This window comes from Leptosomus discolor, chromosome 2, assembly GCF_034619465.1.
Source record: "Leptosomus discolor isolate bLepDis1 chromosome 2, bLepDis1.hap2, whole genome shotgun sequence".
Classification (NCBI taxonomy): domain Eukaryota; kingdom Metazoa; phylum Chordata; class Aves; order Leptosomiformes; family Leptosomidae; genus Leptosomus; species Leptosomus discolor.
This window is the reverse complement of record NC_141392.1, coordinates 44,368,455-44,381,911: the sequence shown is the minus strand read 5'-3', so window position 1 is coordinate 44,381,911 and position 13,457 is coordinate 44,368,455. Positions and strand designations below refer to the sequence as shown.

At 44.4% G+C, this 13,457-nt stretch overlaps 1 protein-coding gene across 1 annotated transcript in view; it reads left to right on the top strand.

Annotated features, from left to right (window-relative positions):
- The first annotated feature begins 6,786 nt into the window (after nt 1-6,786).
- Nucleotides 6,787-13,457, top strand: part of SLC35F3 (solute carrier family 35 member F3) — a 182,286-nt gene continuing 175,615 nt past the window's right edge. Inside the window, exons 1-2 of the mRNA XM_086460988.1 lie at nt 6,787-6,839; nt 7,105-7,334. Of these exons, the coding sequence (XP_086317114.1) occupies nt 6,787-6,839; nt 7,105-7,334 (283 nt within the window). The remainder of the gene's footprint in view (nt 6,840-7,104; nt 7,335-13,457) is intronic.

Sequence of the window (13,457 nt, the reverse complement as noted above, 5' to 3'; positions counted from 1 at the left end):
ATTGTGGGGAGAAGTGAGATGTCGGGTGGTGTAGCAGAATATTTATAGTAGCCTCCAAAGTTATTTCCAGAAGATCTGGAAAAATAAGTGTGGTTAACTTATGAATAGGGTTCAAAATGTATATATGCAAGTAAGTGGTTATGCCCCACACTACAGAACCATATGGCAAAAGTGTAATGCCCCTTGATGACCTGTGCTCCCAGATCAAAAATTCAGCTGTGGGATTTTTAAGTTTCAGACACATGAGCAGCTTCAAACAGCTGCCATTAATTTTAAACAGTAAAAATTGCCTGTCAAATCAGTCTCAGAGTGTTCCTTTCTCTTCAGAAATCTCTCCTGCTGGGAAAGTTACACAGTCCAAGGCTAGTGACACATTTTCTGCATCAAAAAAATGTCAACTTTAAAAACCGCCTTGAAAATTAGAGCAACAAAAGTTTATCTGAAGTGTAAGAATTATCAAATTTTTCTTGGGCCTAGCACACCTTCCAGCAACTTTAAACATAATATGAATACTGTGCTCTAATTCACTAAAGCAACTGCCTTCCCTGAGCACGAATCTATTAAAAGTTTCCTTTCAAGTTCTCTCCAGAGTCCTTCATTCTCTCCCCTGCATCTTTGTGGTTATTGCCTTTTTTTTTTTTTTTTTCTTTCTCCCCCACCCTGCCCTGTGGGTTTTTATGGACTAGCCAGGGTAGGTAGCTGTTGCCATGCATTTCCCCTCTTATTCCCTGGCTGTTTGGCTCGCCTCTCAGCCAAACTCATGTGAAAAGGACAAACTAGGACCAATACACATACAAATACAGAAAACTTGCAAGACTAGTATCTAGTCTTTCCTTAACCTCTGGTTCGTATCCCACTATTTCTGGTACAAATTACTTGAAATGGCAGAATATGAAGGGATACCAAGGGTATGTAGAACACAGATGGACATTGAGATTCAAGCCTCTGGCATTTCTCAAAACAGGGGCTGTTGAAGAGGTCTGCTGTTCTGTATTTTCTGTCATTGACACCTCCTACAGTCCCTTTGGGGCCTCTTGCTGGAGGAAGGAAATGTTACTATTTTTCTGCTCTGCATTTCATTTTCTGATTTGTATTGGTAAGAGAGGCAATGGCAGGGCTCATACACCACCGTGACATGATGAGATGTCTTAAATGATTTTTTTCTGCACTTCTCATCTAACAATGGATAGCAAAACAAAAAATAGGCCTACTTTAAATTCCAAATATAAGAGGCTTCTATTTTCCACTGTGTCTGGCAAAGAAGAAACTGAACAGTTTATATTCAACCGCTTCAAAGTAGCAGATTAAAATCAGCTTTCTATAAAGCAGCATATCTCCCAGGAACTGGGACGCTGACTCTGTGTGTCCCTTCCTGACTATGACAGGCAGCTACATCATAATTTCCAGAGTTTTCCAGTTGCTTTCAGCAAGCAGACACGTCAGAAATTTTGATACTTGTTTGGTTTTGCCTGTGCATTGCAGGGGTCTCAGCACAATGTGGGAACTTGCATGAAAAATGCGCTGCAACTTGCCTTAAATTCATCTGGCTGCTCTCTCAAGCACAGTCTCTGTCTCTCCACTTGAGAGAGCAAGTGTGAGTCTGTCGAAGGTGGTCAGACTGGTTTTTGCTTGTTATTCAGTCTTGCATTTGGCCATTCTCTGCCTGCTCTATCAGTTTTTCTTGGTTCTCTGGGTTTATTTAAACCATTTGAAGGTGGTACTAAATATTCTGTAACACAAATGCAAGCAAAGATTATCCAGGATAGACTAGAAAGTTTCTAGCTATGAATGGTTTTGGTTCCTGATTCAAAATATTGTGTGTGTGAAATAGATTATGTTCAAAGTTGCACTCCTATTCAGTCTGAATAGCATACTAAATACAGTCCCACTGATTGAGCTGGAGCCGCTTTAGATATACGGTAGTGTTATATTCCTGTGGATGTCAAACCTGACCTCAGCTAGAGAAAATTAATAGTTTTACTGTACAAGCACTTCCATATATTATATAGGACTTTTCTCATGTATACTGTATTTCTGTCTAACACCCAAAAACCTTTGGGGTGGGAACATCTGATTAATGGCTCAGGTACATACCTTCAGTGCTAAGCATAAAAATACTAAGAAGCAGGAACATACATCAGCTACAGAAGATACAGTTAAAGAAGTACTTGCTTAAGGAGGAAGTTGGGTTGTCCTCTAAAGACTCAGTTCCTAGGGGTGATTTTTACGAACTGGAGGGAGGGAACATGTCAGCTTCATGTTGTCATTTCTGCAGCTGTGATTATTTTGTTGACCAACAAAGTATCTTTGCTATCTTATCCTATACTGTCAGTGTATCCACTAAATGTAAAACTCTTACCTTAGGTGGGTGGGAGAAATAGAAAATTCACTTACATTTCTTATGAAATTAGTAGAATTTTGAGAAGTGTAAACTTCCACCCCAGAGAAACTTTTGGCAAGCTAGTATTGATGTGAGGTGAAAATAAATACAATTTAAATTATATTTTCCTCTGATATGGCATCACGTTGTAGACAGCATAATGCTAATATATCTTAATGGCTGTGCCTTTTAAGAGCTACTATCAGTCAAGCATATAATTTCATGTTGTCTGGAAAAAATTAAAATTTGTGTATCTAACAGCACAGAATAAGTCACCACACTCTGGAATAAGTACTAGTTGTTACCTCGCTATAGGGTTCTGCAATTTAAGTAAATACCCTATTTCCGAACTATTCTGCATTTGGATGATTTTTAGGCGTTTCATTAAAGTCATGCACTAGTAAGAGGTTCAGAAAAACTATAAGTGGTTCCAGCCTGATGTTGCATACCATGCTAGGTGGCTCCAACCTAAACTCCGAGTCAAATCCTGCTCCGTTTTGCCCACTATTCCTTGAATAAGTATATACTGTTTAGCAAAAGTTATCTTTTTAAACTTGTTTCTTACTCTTAGTAGCATTGATTGGTGACAGCCAACACAGCTTCACCAAAGGCAAATCCTGCCTGACAAATTTGGTGGCCTTCTATGATGGGGTTACAGCAATGGTGGATAAGGGAAAAGCAATCAACATCATCTACCTGGACTTGTGCAAGGCTTTTGACACTGTCCCACATGACATCCTTGTCTCTTAACTGAAGAGACATGGATTTGATGGATGGACTACTCAGTGGAGCAGGAATTGGTTACATGGTCGCACCCAAGTCATGGCCAACGGCTCAATGTCCGAGTGGAGACCAGTGACAAGTGGTTTTCCTCAAGGATCAGCACTGGGACCAGTGCTGTTTATCATCTTTGTTGGCGACATGGACAGTGGAATTGAGTGCACCCTCAGCAAGTTTGACAATGACACCAAGCTGTGTGTTGCAGTGGACATGCTGGAGGGAAGGGAGGCCATCCAGAGGGACCTTGACAGGCTGGAGAGGTGGGCCCATACAAACCTCATGAAATTTAACAAGGCCAAGTGCAAGGTCCTGCATCTGGGTCAGGCAATCCCAAGCAGATACAGGCTGGGCAGTAAGTGGGTTGAGAGCAGCCCTGCAGAGAAGGATGTGGGGGTGCTGGTAGATGAAAAGCTAGACATGAGCCAGAGATGTGCACTTGCAGCCCAGAAAGCCAACTGCATCCTGGGCTGTATCAAAAGAAGCGTGGCCAGCAGGTTGAGGGAGGTGATTCTGTCCCTCTACTGTGGTGAGACCCCACCTGCAGTGCTGCATCCAGTTCTGGGGTCACCCCCAGCACAAGAAAGACACGGACCTGCTTGAGCAGGTCCAGAGGAGGGCCACAAAGATGATCAGGGGGCTGGAGCACCTCCCCTATGGGGACAGCCTGAGAGAGTTGGGGTTGTTCAGCCTGGAGAAGAGCAAGGCTCCAGGGAGACCTTACAGCGGCCTTCCAGTGCTTAAAGGGAGCCTGCAGGAAATGTGGGGAGGGACTTTTGATCAGGGAGGGTAGTGATAGGATGAGGGGTAACAGTTTCAAACTGAAAGAGGGGAGATTTAGATTAGGTATTAGGAAGAAATTCGTTACTGTGAGGGTGGTGAGACACTGGAAGAGGTCGCCCAGAGAAGCTGTGGCTGCCCCCTCCCTGGAAGTGTTCAAGGCCAGGTTGGGTGGAGCTTTGAGCAACCTGGTCTGGTGGAAGGTGTTCTTGCCCATGGCAGGGGGGTTGGAACTAGATGATCTTTAAGGTCCCTTCGAACCCAAACCATTCTATGATTCTATGATTGCTAGTATACTACAGTATTGTCTCTCCTCGTATTAAAAATCTTAAGTAGCTCCATAAATCTACAAATCCCAAATCATGTCGGATCCCATACTTTATCTATTAACATGTCCCATGCCATATTGTAATGTTTCAGTTTTAGCTACAATGCTTAAACATAATTAAAATAATATACACGAGAATTTTTACTGCATGTCTGCAGCAGCTGTTATTTTTTAAGAAGAAACATCACTTGCAGCAAGGTTTGATAAGATCCTAAGAGCTAGCTATATTAATGTTGCCTCTTACTACAATTTTGAAATGTCATCTTTATGAACATTTCAATGAACTTTAAAATCTTCACTCCTGTGTTTTCCCTCTTGCAAGATGCATGCTCACTTCAAGTTTGTCAGCACTGCCACCCAAGCTGTCCAAAGTCACTTGCCTGCATGACAGGAGAAAGCATTAACACCCATCTGTCATTTCATTTACACCTTGAAATGACAGTAGCTGGGACAGAATAAAACAGCAGAAAAACAGTCTTAACAATCTTTATGGGACAGGGGAATGAGATGGTTCTGGCATATTAAAGTGGAGACTTCCACGGCTCCTCTCTGGGGCTACAGAAAATGGGCAGCTAAACACTTCAGGGACAGAAACAAAATTTCTAGCAGGGCTAATGAAGCCCCTGTTACTGTGTACCAGCCCACGCTGAGAGGTAGTGAGTACTCAGCAGGTGTCGCTACTCAGCTGGTCAACAATGTCGCTTGCTTGGTTGTTGGAACCTTTGCTTGCTCTGGGACTAAAAACTTTATTTCAACTGTTTTCTCAAGCCGATGTGAATTAGTCCTGTACTGAGCTCAGCCAGCCCAGACTTGAATTTGTGGACCTATATTACATTATTTTTAGTACTCTTTGAGAATCTTGTACCTATAATAATGGAGGACTTTGGCACCAGATACATGCAGTATTACAGGCAATTCTCGGATTAAATCCTGTCCTTGTCCATCACTTAAGGCCAGAGAGAGCACGGGCTCTGCATATGGAAAGATGCTGGACTTTGGAGGCTTGACCGAAGACATTAATCCCATTCGTGCCTGTTGTTATCGCTACTCCTGCCCTGAATGCCCTAAAGAGACTTAAATCAAGCCAGTAATCAGTATCTGTAGATCTAGCAAGCGTTGTGTTTTCACCCTCTCATCTTTACCTAAATCATCCTTCTGCATTGGTTTGTGTACCTTGCAAGGTGCTCTGACACTTTCCAGGTAGGCAGTGTCAAACGCCTGCACGGTTCTTCTCTGCTGGCACTGCTGGATCACTCCTGTTCACCTGTATTGGATTTTGGAACTGATATCCTCAGCAACACACATTTTCACTTTCACAGGCTCAAATAAGGGTTGCATAGGAAATGAAATCAATTCAGTGCATTGTTTAGCACGTGTGTATTTAAGATGACAACTAGTTTGGCTTTCATCTGCTGGAGACTTTTTTACTTTCTGACGACGGTGCAGTGATCCTATAACATTACCTTCAGCAACAGCGAAAGATTGCATTCAACCGATACCAGCTCACTTCCACATTCAATACCTTCGTGTTCCAGTGTTCCAGGCAAACTGAGGTTATGCAGTGATGAAATGGAACAGTCCTTTCTCCTTGGATTTCGTTCTTTTTTCCTATGAGAAACATACATATACACAAAAATTTCCTTAACTTCAACTATCTCTGCTTGTAGATGATCAAATTTTGTCTCTTAACAAATTTTCATTTTTTTGGCTGCGAATGAAGTGTTTCTACAAGGCACTCATCTACGCTCACCCCGTGTCCCACCGAGGCCGGCTGCGGCTGCTCCCCTCCCGGCGGGTGCCCCTTCTGCCGGGGTACCCGGCACCCGCCCGTGCCCCGGCTCCTTCGCACCGCTGGGCCGTCGCTGCTTCCTAACGGGTGCCGGTCGAGGAGACACCGAGAAAAACGCTGCAGCCCGTTCCAGAGCCGCGCTCCCTCCGGGCGGCGGCCGCCCCCGCCTCGCACCGCGGCGGCTCGGCTCCCTCAGCGCCGGGGCCGCGCCCCGGCCACCCGACCGGAGCCCCGCCCCACCGGCGGTGCGAGGCGAGCGCGGGAGCGGGCACCGGCCGGGCACCGGCCGTCCCTCGGCCGAGCAGGGAGCCGGCGGCCCCCCCGGGGGGAGGCGAGGCTGCCGCGGCCCCCGCCCCGCCCCGCCCCGCCCCACGGCCGCCCGCCAGGGGGCGAGCGGCACGGGCTGTTGGCGGCCGCGGGGCCACGGGGCTCCCCCTGCTGGCGGCCGGCGGCAACGCGCGGGGCGGTGGGCGCGGAGCGCGCCCTGCCCTGCCCGGCCCCCGCCGCCGGCGCTTCGCAGGCGGCAGCGGCGCTCCGCCCGTCTCCTCGCCTGCCTCTCCCGCCGGGGGCCAGCGCCAGCCCGGGGACCCTCTGCCGCGGGGGCTGCCGCATCCCCGCTCCCTCACTTCCATCCTTCCTTCCTTCCTTCCCGTCTCTTACCCGGCCGGTGAGCGCCGCCGGCTCGCCCCGCCGTGAAGTCTGGGCGCCCCCCAGCCATCGCTGCTGCTCCCCATGGGGATCCGGGAGTTCCCCAACGGCTCCGCGCGGGGCAAAGCCGCCACCCTGTGAGTACCGCTGCGGGGACGGGCCGGGTGGGCTGGGAGGGACGGGTACACCCCACCTCAGCCGGCGGCGCTGCCTGCCCCCGGGGGTCGCTCCGGTGGAAGGCGGTGAGGAAAGTTTGCGGCGCCGCGGGCGCCGGGCCCGCTCACCTGCCGGCGGCGGTCCCGCCGCCCGCCGCCAACTTCGCCTCGGGCCGGCGGGGGGCGGCGGCGCCGGCAGCCACGACTCCCCCCCGCCCCCCGCTGACGCCCCTCTCTCGGCCCCCAGCGGCATGCGGCGCTCCCCCGATGTCAGCCCTCGGCGGCTGTCCGACATCAGCCCGCAGCTGCGGCAGCTGAAGTACCTGGTGGTGGACGAGGCCATCAAAGAGGACTTGAAGTGGTCCCGCTCCGTGGAGGACCTCACCAGCGCTTCCGTGGGGCTCACCTCCATCGAGGAGCGGATCCTCCGCATCACCGGCTACTACGGCTACCAGCCCTGGGCCGCCAGCTACAAACGTGAGTCCCCGACACGGCCCGGCGGGGGTGGGGGGTGGGGGGTTGCGAGGAGGGGGACAAGCACCGGGGCTTGGCGGGGGGGAGAGGCCCGCGGACCAGAGGGGCTAATAAGCGTGTCCGCGGGGGGGCTGATGGCTTTGCCCGTGGGAGAAACTCGCCCCGTGGAAGTGCTCCCGCTCTCTGCAAAGAATTCCCTGCCTGTGTTGCGATAGTCCTTAGGCAGTGGCTGGCTCACAAGGAGCACAGTGCAATGATCACCACGGTTACGTTCTGGTAAGAAAATAGGTCAAATATTTGTCTTGGTGTTGCAGACGCAGTTAGTGATGCTGATTACCATCTTTGTGACAGCTGTGTAAAAGCCCCAGCGCATTCATGCACATACTGTTTTCACAAGTTAAACATTATCAATGTGTCTTTCCGTTGTTTCGGGGGTCTGTCGGATTTTCACAGCACTTGGTCTGAGTGTTAAGCCTTTTCCTATGTGAAGTGGAACTGTTTCTTCCATATGCCTGCACTTGAGAAAGAAACTTCCTCTGATACCAATATGAAGAGGGACGTAGCTGTATTCCTCCACATATGTGGTTTACAAAGGAAGAGGTACCTTGAGTGGTTGTAATATATCAAGTAGTATTTCTGCATGTAGCACCCTGTTTCTTGTCCATCTTTCATCACCACGATGGCAACTGCATGAATTGGCAAGTCTTAAGAATAACTTACCAATTAACTGAAGTCATAAAAATATTTTTGTTGTCTTAATGTTGTTTGTAACATCACAGCGGTTTTTGTTGTAAAAAGGATTCTGCTGTAGCAGAAATCATTGCTTTCCTGGGAAGACTGTCTCTGATAAAGTGATTGTTTTCATTGTACTTTTCTAAGTATTAAGTGTAAACAGTCTCCAATATTTACTCGTGGATTATCTGTTTGGCAGTGTGCTTAATAATGGAAGAGAATGATACAAGAAAATGTGGTACACAGTTCTAGTTCAGTTTTTCTGTGAGGAAGAGCCACTCCTGTTTGCTTGATAATAGGACTTTACTAATAAATATTCTAAGACTCCTTCTGTAAGAGCCTTCTATTTTTCTTGATTGAGATTATGACAGAAATATCTGATATTTGCTACTTTACTCACAGGGAGTATGGGATTTCTCTAAGAGCAATTCCATTGCCTGGATTGGGACTATTCCTCAGAGTAGAGCTTGTTCAGGTCAGTTCACAGGATCAGATCATAGCTGATGCTAGACTGAGTTGGATGTTCATGCTTCTGTCTGACAGAGTGACTAATAGTCAAGCTGAAGTCGTGCTGAGCTGCTATGGCTGAACCCTCTGAAATAACAGAGGTCATGCTGGCTCTTCAATTATAACCTATTTGTTGAAATTTATAACTGTGTCTGGAAAAGTTAATTGCAAGCCAAAGCCTTCTATTGTAGTTATATTTTCTCTGGTAACTTGACCTGAATTACAAAATTACATACTTGAGTTGTAATGGTGGGGGATAAATACACAAAGTGTCTGAGTTTCATAAATGTATGTCTAAAAGTAATAGGTTATGTGAAGTTGTTGCCAATTTAAAATTTGAGTTGCTAGGAATGTGGAAGAACATGCAGAAGAAAAGACCCATCTCTAGCTGGTGTAATATAGCGTGGCTGAAGCAGAGCTGTGTTGATCTGCGTCAGCTGAATGCATATAAATGGGGTAGATCATGGAAAGTGGGAAGTTAGCTTTGTAACAGCCACTTTGAAACCTCTTTGAATACTCCTTCAAGCCAGGCTTCTGCCCAGTTTTGGGATATGGACTTGCCTCCTTGTGACTTTTCATTTAGAAGGCTTAGTTGGCCCACGGACTGTGAACAAACAATTTTTAAGTTCAGATTGCACCCTGGGTACTTTTTGTTATGTTGTGCATGCTTGTAGACATTTAGGTGCCGTTTGCACTATAATTATGGAGTGCATTAATAACGGACCTGCTTTCTGGAAAGTAAGTCCGTAGTCAATCTGGATTTGGTCTATCTCTCTCAGCGACCTTCTTTTTATTGTAACTAAATCACCTGTAGGGCCAGATCTGTTTTTTTCACATTGAACTGTATTCCTCTCATACTTCATTTAGACTGTTTATATATATGCATGTATATGTATGTATGTATATGTATAATTGTTTGAGACATTCAGAAAGCTTTTGCTAGTTTTCCCTCAGAGTTTTGTTTAAAAACTACAAGAGATAATCAGAGATAGTGTTGCCATGACCCCAAAACTTGCTTGGAGACTAGTTTTGTTGCAGTAAAAACCTGACCATTTAAAACACACTGGGATACCTCAAGGTTATGTACCAACTCCAGTATTTAAGATATTTATAAATTAGATGGAAAGAGGGGAGGAAGAAGTGAAAATCTGCTGAAGACACGAACTGATGTGGATTGCACAGAATGAGAAAGGACACATCATTACTCTAGGGAGACATGACCCACCAGGTGAATAGCCCAAATGTCAACAAATGACATTCAGTTATCACAAATAGAAGCCTCGTGTTTCCTGAAAATGCTAAAATTACCTGCAAAATTTCACATCATTACATCAGCTGGTGAGAGGGAATAGTTCGGGACTGTACACAGCTCAGGGAAGACCTCTGCTGTTTGACTGCACTTGCAAACCAGATTTTAGGAACTGGAATAATGTAACATACTTCTGTGTTATGATGCCTTCAGAGAATTTAGTGGTACAGCCAAGGGAAAAACTGTGTAATACTGGTTATCTCCTCTCAAAAAAGATTACAGAAGGCTCTGAGATGAGTAAAGAGAAAAAGTACAGACAATCTAGAAAGAGCCTCAAGAGTTTTGGCTGTTTACCTTAAAGAGGTTGAAACAAAAGTATGGGAAGTACTGACACATACTGCTCAGGCAGATAAAGAGGTGTTATTGTGTCATAAGAGAAAAAAAGGGGGACAGTCAATGAATCTGAAAAGTCATCAATTAAAAACTGTTAGAAAAGACATAATTTTGAAGAAAACATGTAATTTGTTCTTGAGATCAAGAATTCAAGGGTTTGTAATTGACAGCAGTGACAACACTGAATTGTAGTAAGTTGGGAAAAATATTGGAGAGAATATTAAACTTTGTTCAGCATTCACATTAGCTGCTTTTAGGCTGGGAGGGGGATGCTTCTTGAGGGTTTCTTGCACTTTTCTCCATAGCATCTGCCCACCTTCAGAAAGAGGATAGAAGTGTGTCCTGATCCAGTCCAGCAGTTCTTATTTTTCTGAAATTCTCACTATTGATTTTCAGGGTAACTAATTATGTGAATAACTGCTCTCCAGTCTAAATCAAATATTTGTATTTGTCCCATGCGGACTATTTTGCAGCATCTGATTTGATTTCTCAAATGCAAAGGCAGAGGGGAAGAAACACACGTAAGATGCAGTCAGATTGTCAAATCATACTCTGGTGCAGCTATGTCAAAAACAGTGCTCAATATTTGTGTAAACCTAGTTATCAACAAGAGGTATGTTAATTGACTTTAAAATTTTTTTTAATTAACACATAGGGACCGAAGATTTGAATTTAAAAAAAAAAATCACAACACAAAACACCACAAAATTTGTAGATCCCAGTGACAGCCTTTTTGTTGTATGGAGATCAGACCATTGTTAGGGCTATATTAGCAGTGCTGTTCGCTTCCATGAAGGTTAAGTAAATTACTGTGATTTCTGCCTCTAAAAGCCTGTGACTTAAGTTTAATAGCACAGACAAGTTTGGAGGTAAATAGCCGTATTTGAAGTTTCCATTTTGTGCCGTTATCAGTAGGAATTAGATTTCTAAATATTTTTAGAAGTGTAGTCCCTAGGATCTTTACTGTACCTGAGAAATACAGGTGTCAATAAACTCTTGAACTGTCTTGCTCATCTGTATGGAAGACTTGTCTGTTTTAATTATTGTAGCAATTGGCAGGGCTCTTGTTTCCACCTGAAATGTGCACGGCTAGCACCTTTGCCAAACCCTCATTTTTTCCTTTACATTAGCTAGGTCTATTTTGTGGTGATTCAATATCACAATCTGTCATTATGTGATTAGTATTTTAAATATATTCATGTGGGCTTGAGCCAGTTATCCCTATTTTGCAATCTTTACCTCTTCCTACGGATCACGTGCTTCTACTCCTTGTTTGAGGTTAGGCTCTTTCTTCTAAAACAAGGACTTTCAAATATCCTTAGCATGTATTCCTAAATACAGACTTCTTACGGGCAAATCAGGATTGTATGGGTCCCTTGCTTCCTTTAGACGCCCAAGAGACCACCTGACCTTCCACTGTTATTCACTTCCCTTTGTGTGCCAGATACTACTCTATCTGCAGAAAGAATTGACTGCAGTCTGTGGTTCACGGCTTGTGAACATACATTTCTATGACACTTTGACCTTGTGAATAATTCCAGGTTGTTCCAGTGATAACTTAAGTGGCATGTTGTTGTTCAGGTGAAAGAGAAAGATTGTGTCCAGTAACTGAAGTTCTCTGGCTCTGCTACTCCCTGCTACTTTAAATATTGGTTTCCTATTTTTAATGTTTCTTCATAGTTATTTCAACAAACACAAAATAAACAATACAGTTTTAGTGCCCACAATCTCAATGTAGTACTCATCAGCATGTAGCACAGTAGGGCTTGACCTGCACATGGAATTTAAGTGCTACAACCAATATAAGTAACATATTGGAACACATTGACTTACAAATATCCTGAACGTTTTCAGAAAGCATAATAGTCTTAAGTGTGAAAATGCCTCAGTTACTGAACTTTGCTAGCTTTTTGAGATAGTAGTTTAGTGTTGGCTTTAGCTAATTAAAAGTATGAGCATTGTACCCTTATAAATATCTGAGTATCAGTTATACAGCTAAAGACCAGTGTTTACAGCTGATCCCCAGTGTTCCTCCTCGTGACCTGCTTTTCATGTGCCATTGAATGCAGTAACTTTCACACTTGCCAAAAGCAAATCCAGTGGGGATACGAATCAGGATAAAAATATTAATGCTTGAGATTTGTGCAAATACTGTTTTCACGTATTTGCATCTGAGCAAGTGTCCTATTTTTTGAGGTCATACACAGGAATCTCCAGAAGTTCAAAGACAGAATTTGAAGAGTATTGTTTTCTCTGGGGAAAGCCATTTTCAGGCAAACTGTAAGTGATTAATTTAAAACTGATTACTTGCTTTCCAATACTTAAATACTGAATGTAATGCTCTTATAACTGGTGCAAGACTTGGTGGTATCGGTCACGTTGCTGTTCCTGAGGCCAAATAATTACAGGAGAATCTCGCTTTTCAGGTGAAAATATGGCGTAACCTCTAGATGCTTTGCTCTGGGAGACAAATTTGGATAGCTGCCCCAGGGTTGATCTATAGTTCAACCCCACCCTGAAGCTTAGAAGACAAGTAAATATATGTGCTTTATCTCTCTCTTTTTTTTTTTTTTTTTTCAAGCCAGGCTTCTGGTGTCTGAGGCCCTATTCTTTTTTTTTTGATGCTCTTCATTGGCAATACTAACATAACTAATTGTTATGCTTGCAAAAACAGCTGAGAAAACTTAGTGACTCCTACATGAGGTGAAAGAAAGCAATGGTAATGAATTGCATTGCAGATTTAAAAGTACTATAGCATTGTATTTTCAAATGTCAGCTATAGTTGTCTGCTGCAAGCTAAACCTGCATGTGGTTATACACAAACCAGGGATATTACCGATCCACATGACAGCTCACACAAAAGCTCCTCAAGCCATTTCCCCATATGTATAGTACTCACTGTAACTGAGAAGAACTGTCCCCAGAGACAGTCTGAAAATATTTCAGAGACCAAATCATAAGTCTGCAGTGGATGTCGCAGAATATTACAGGAGACATTTCTCATTGGAAAAGGAACCTTTGGCCCCCATGTACTTTAACTCTTTGGGTGGTCTTGCAACTGAGAATGAGTATGGAATAGCACAATTTGGCCACAGGAAACAGGGCAGAGGAGTACAGATGATGAATACTGAGCAGCTGCAAAGATACCACATGAATATTTAAAGAAAAAGGGAGATTAAAATATAGCGAGCCTTTTAGAAGTTTCTTTTTCAAGACAATTCCAATGGAGAAGAGACATGAGGGTT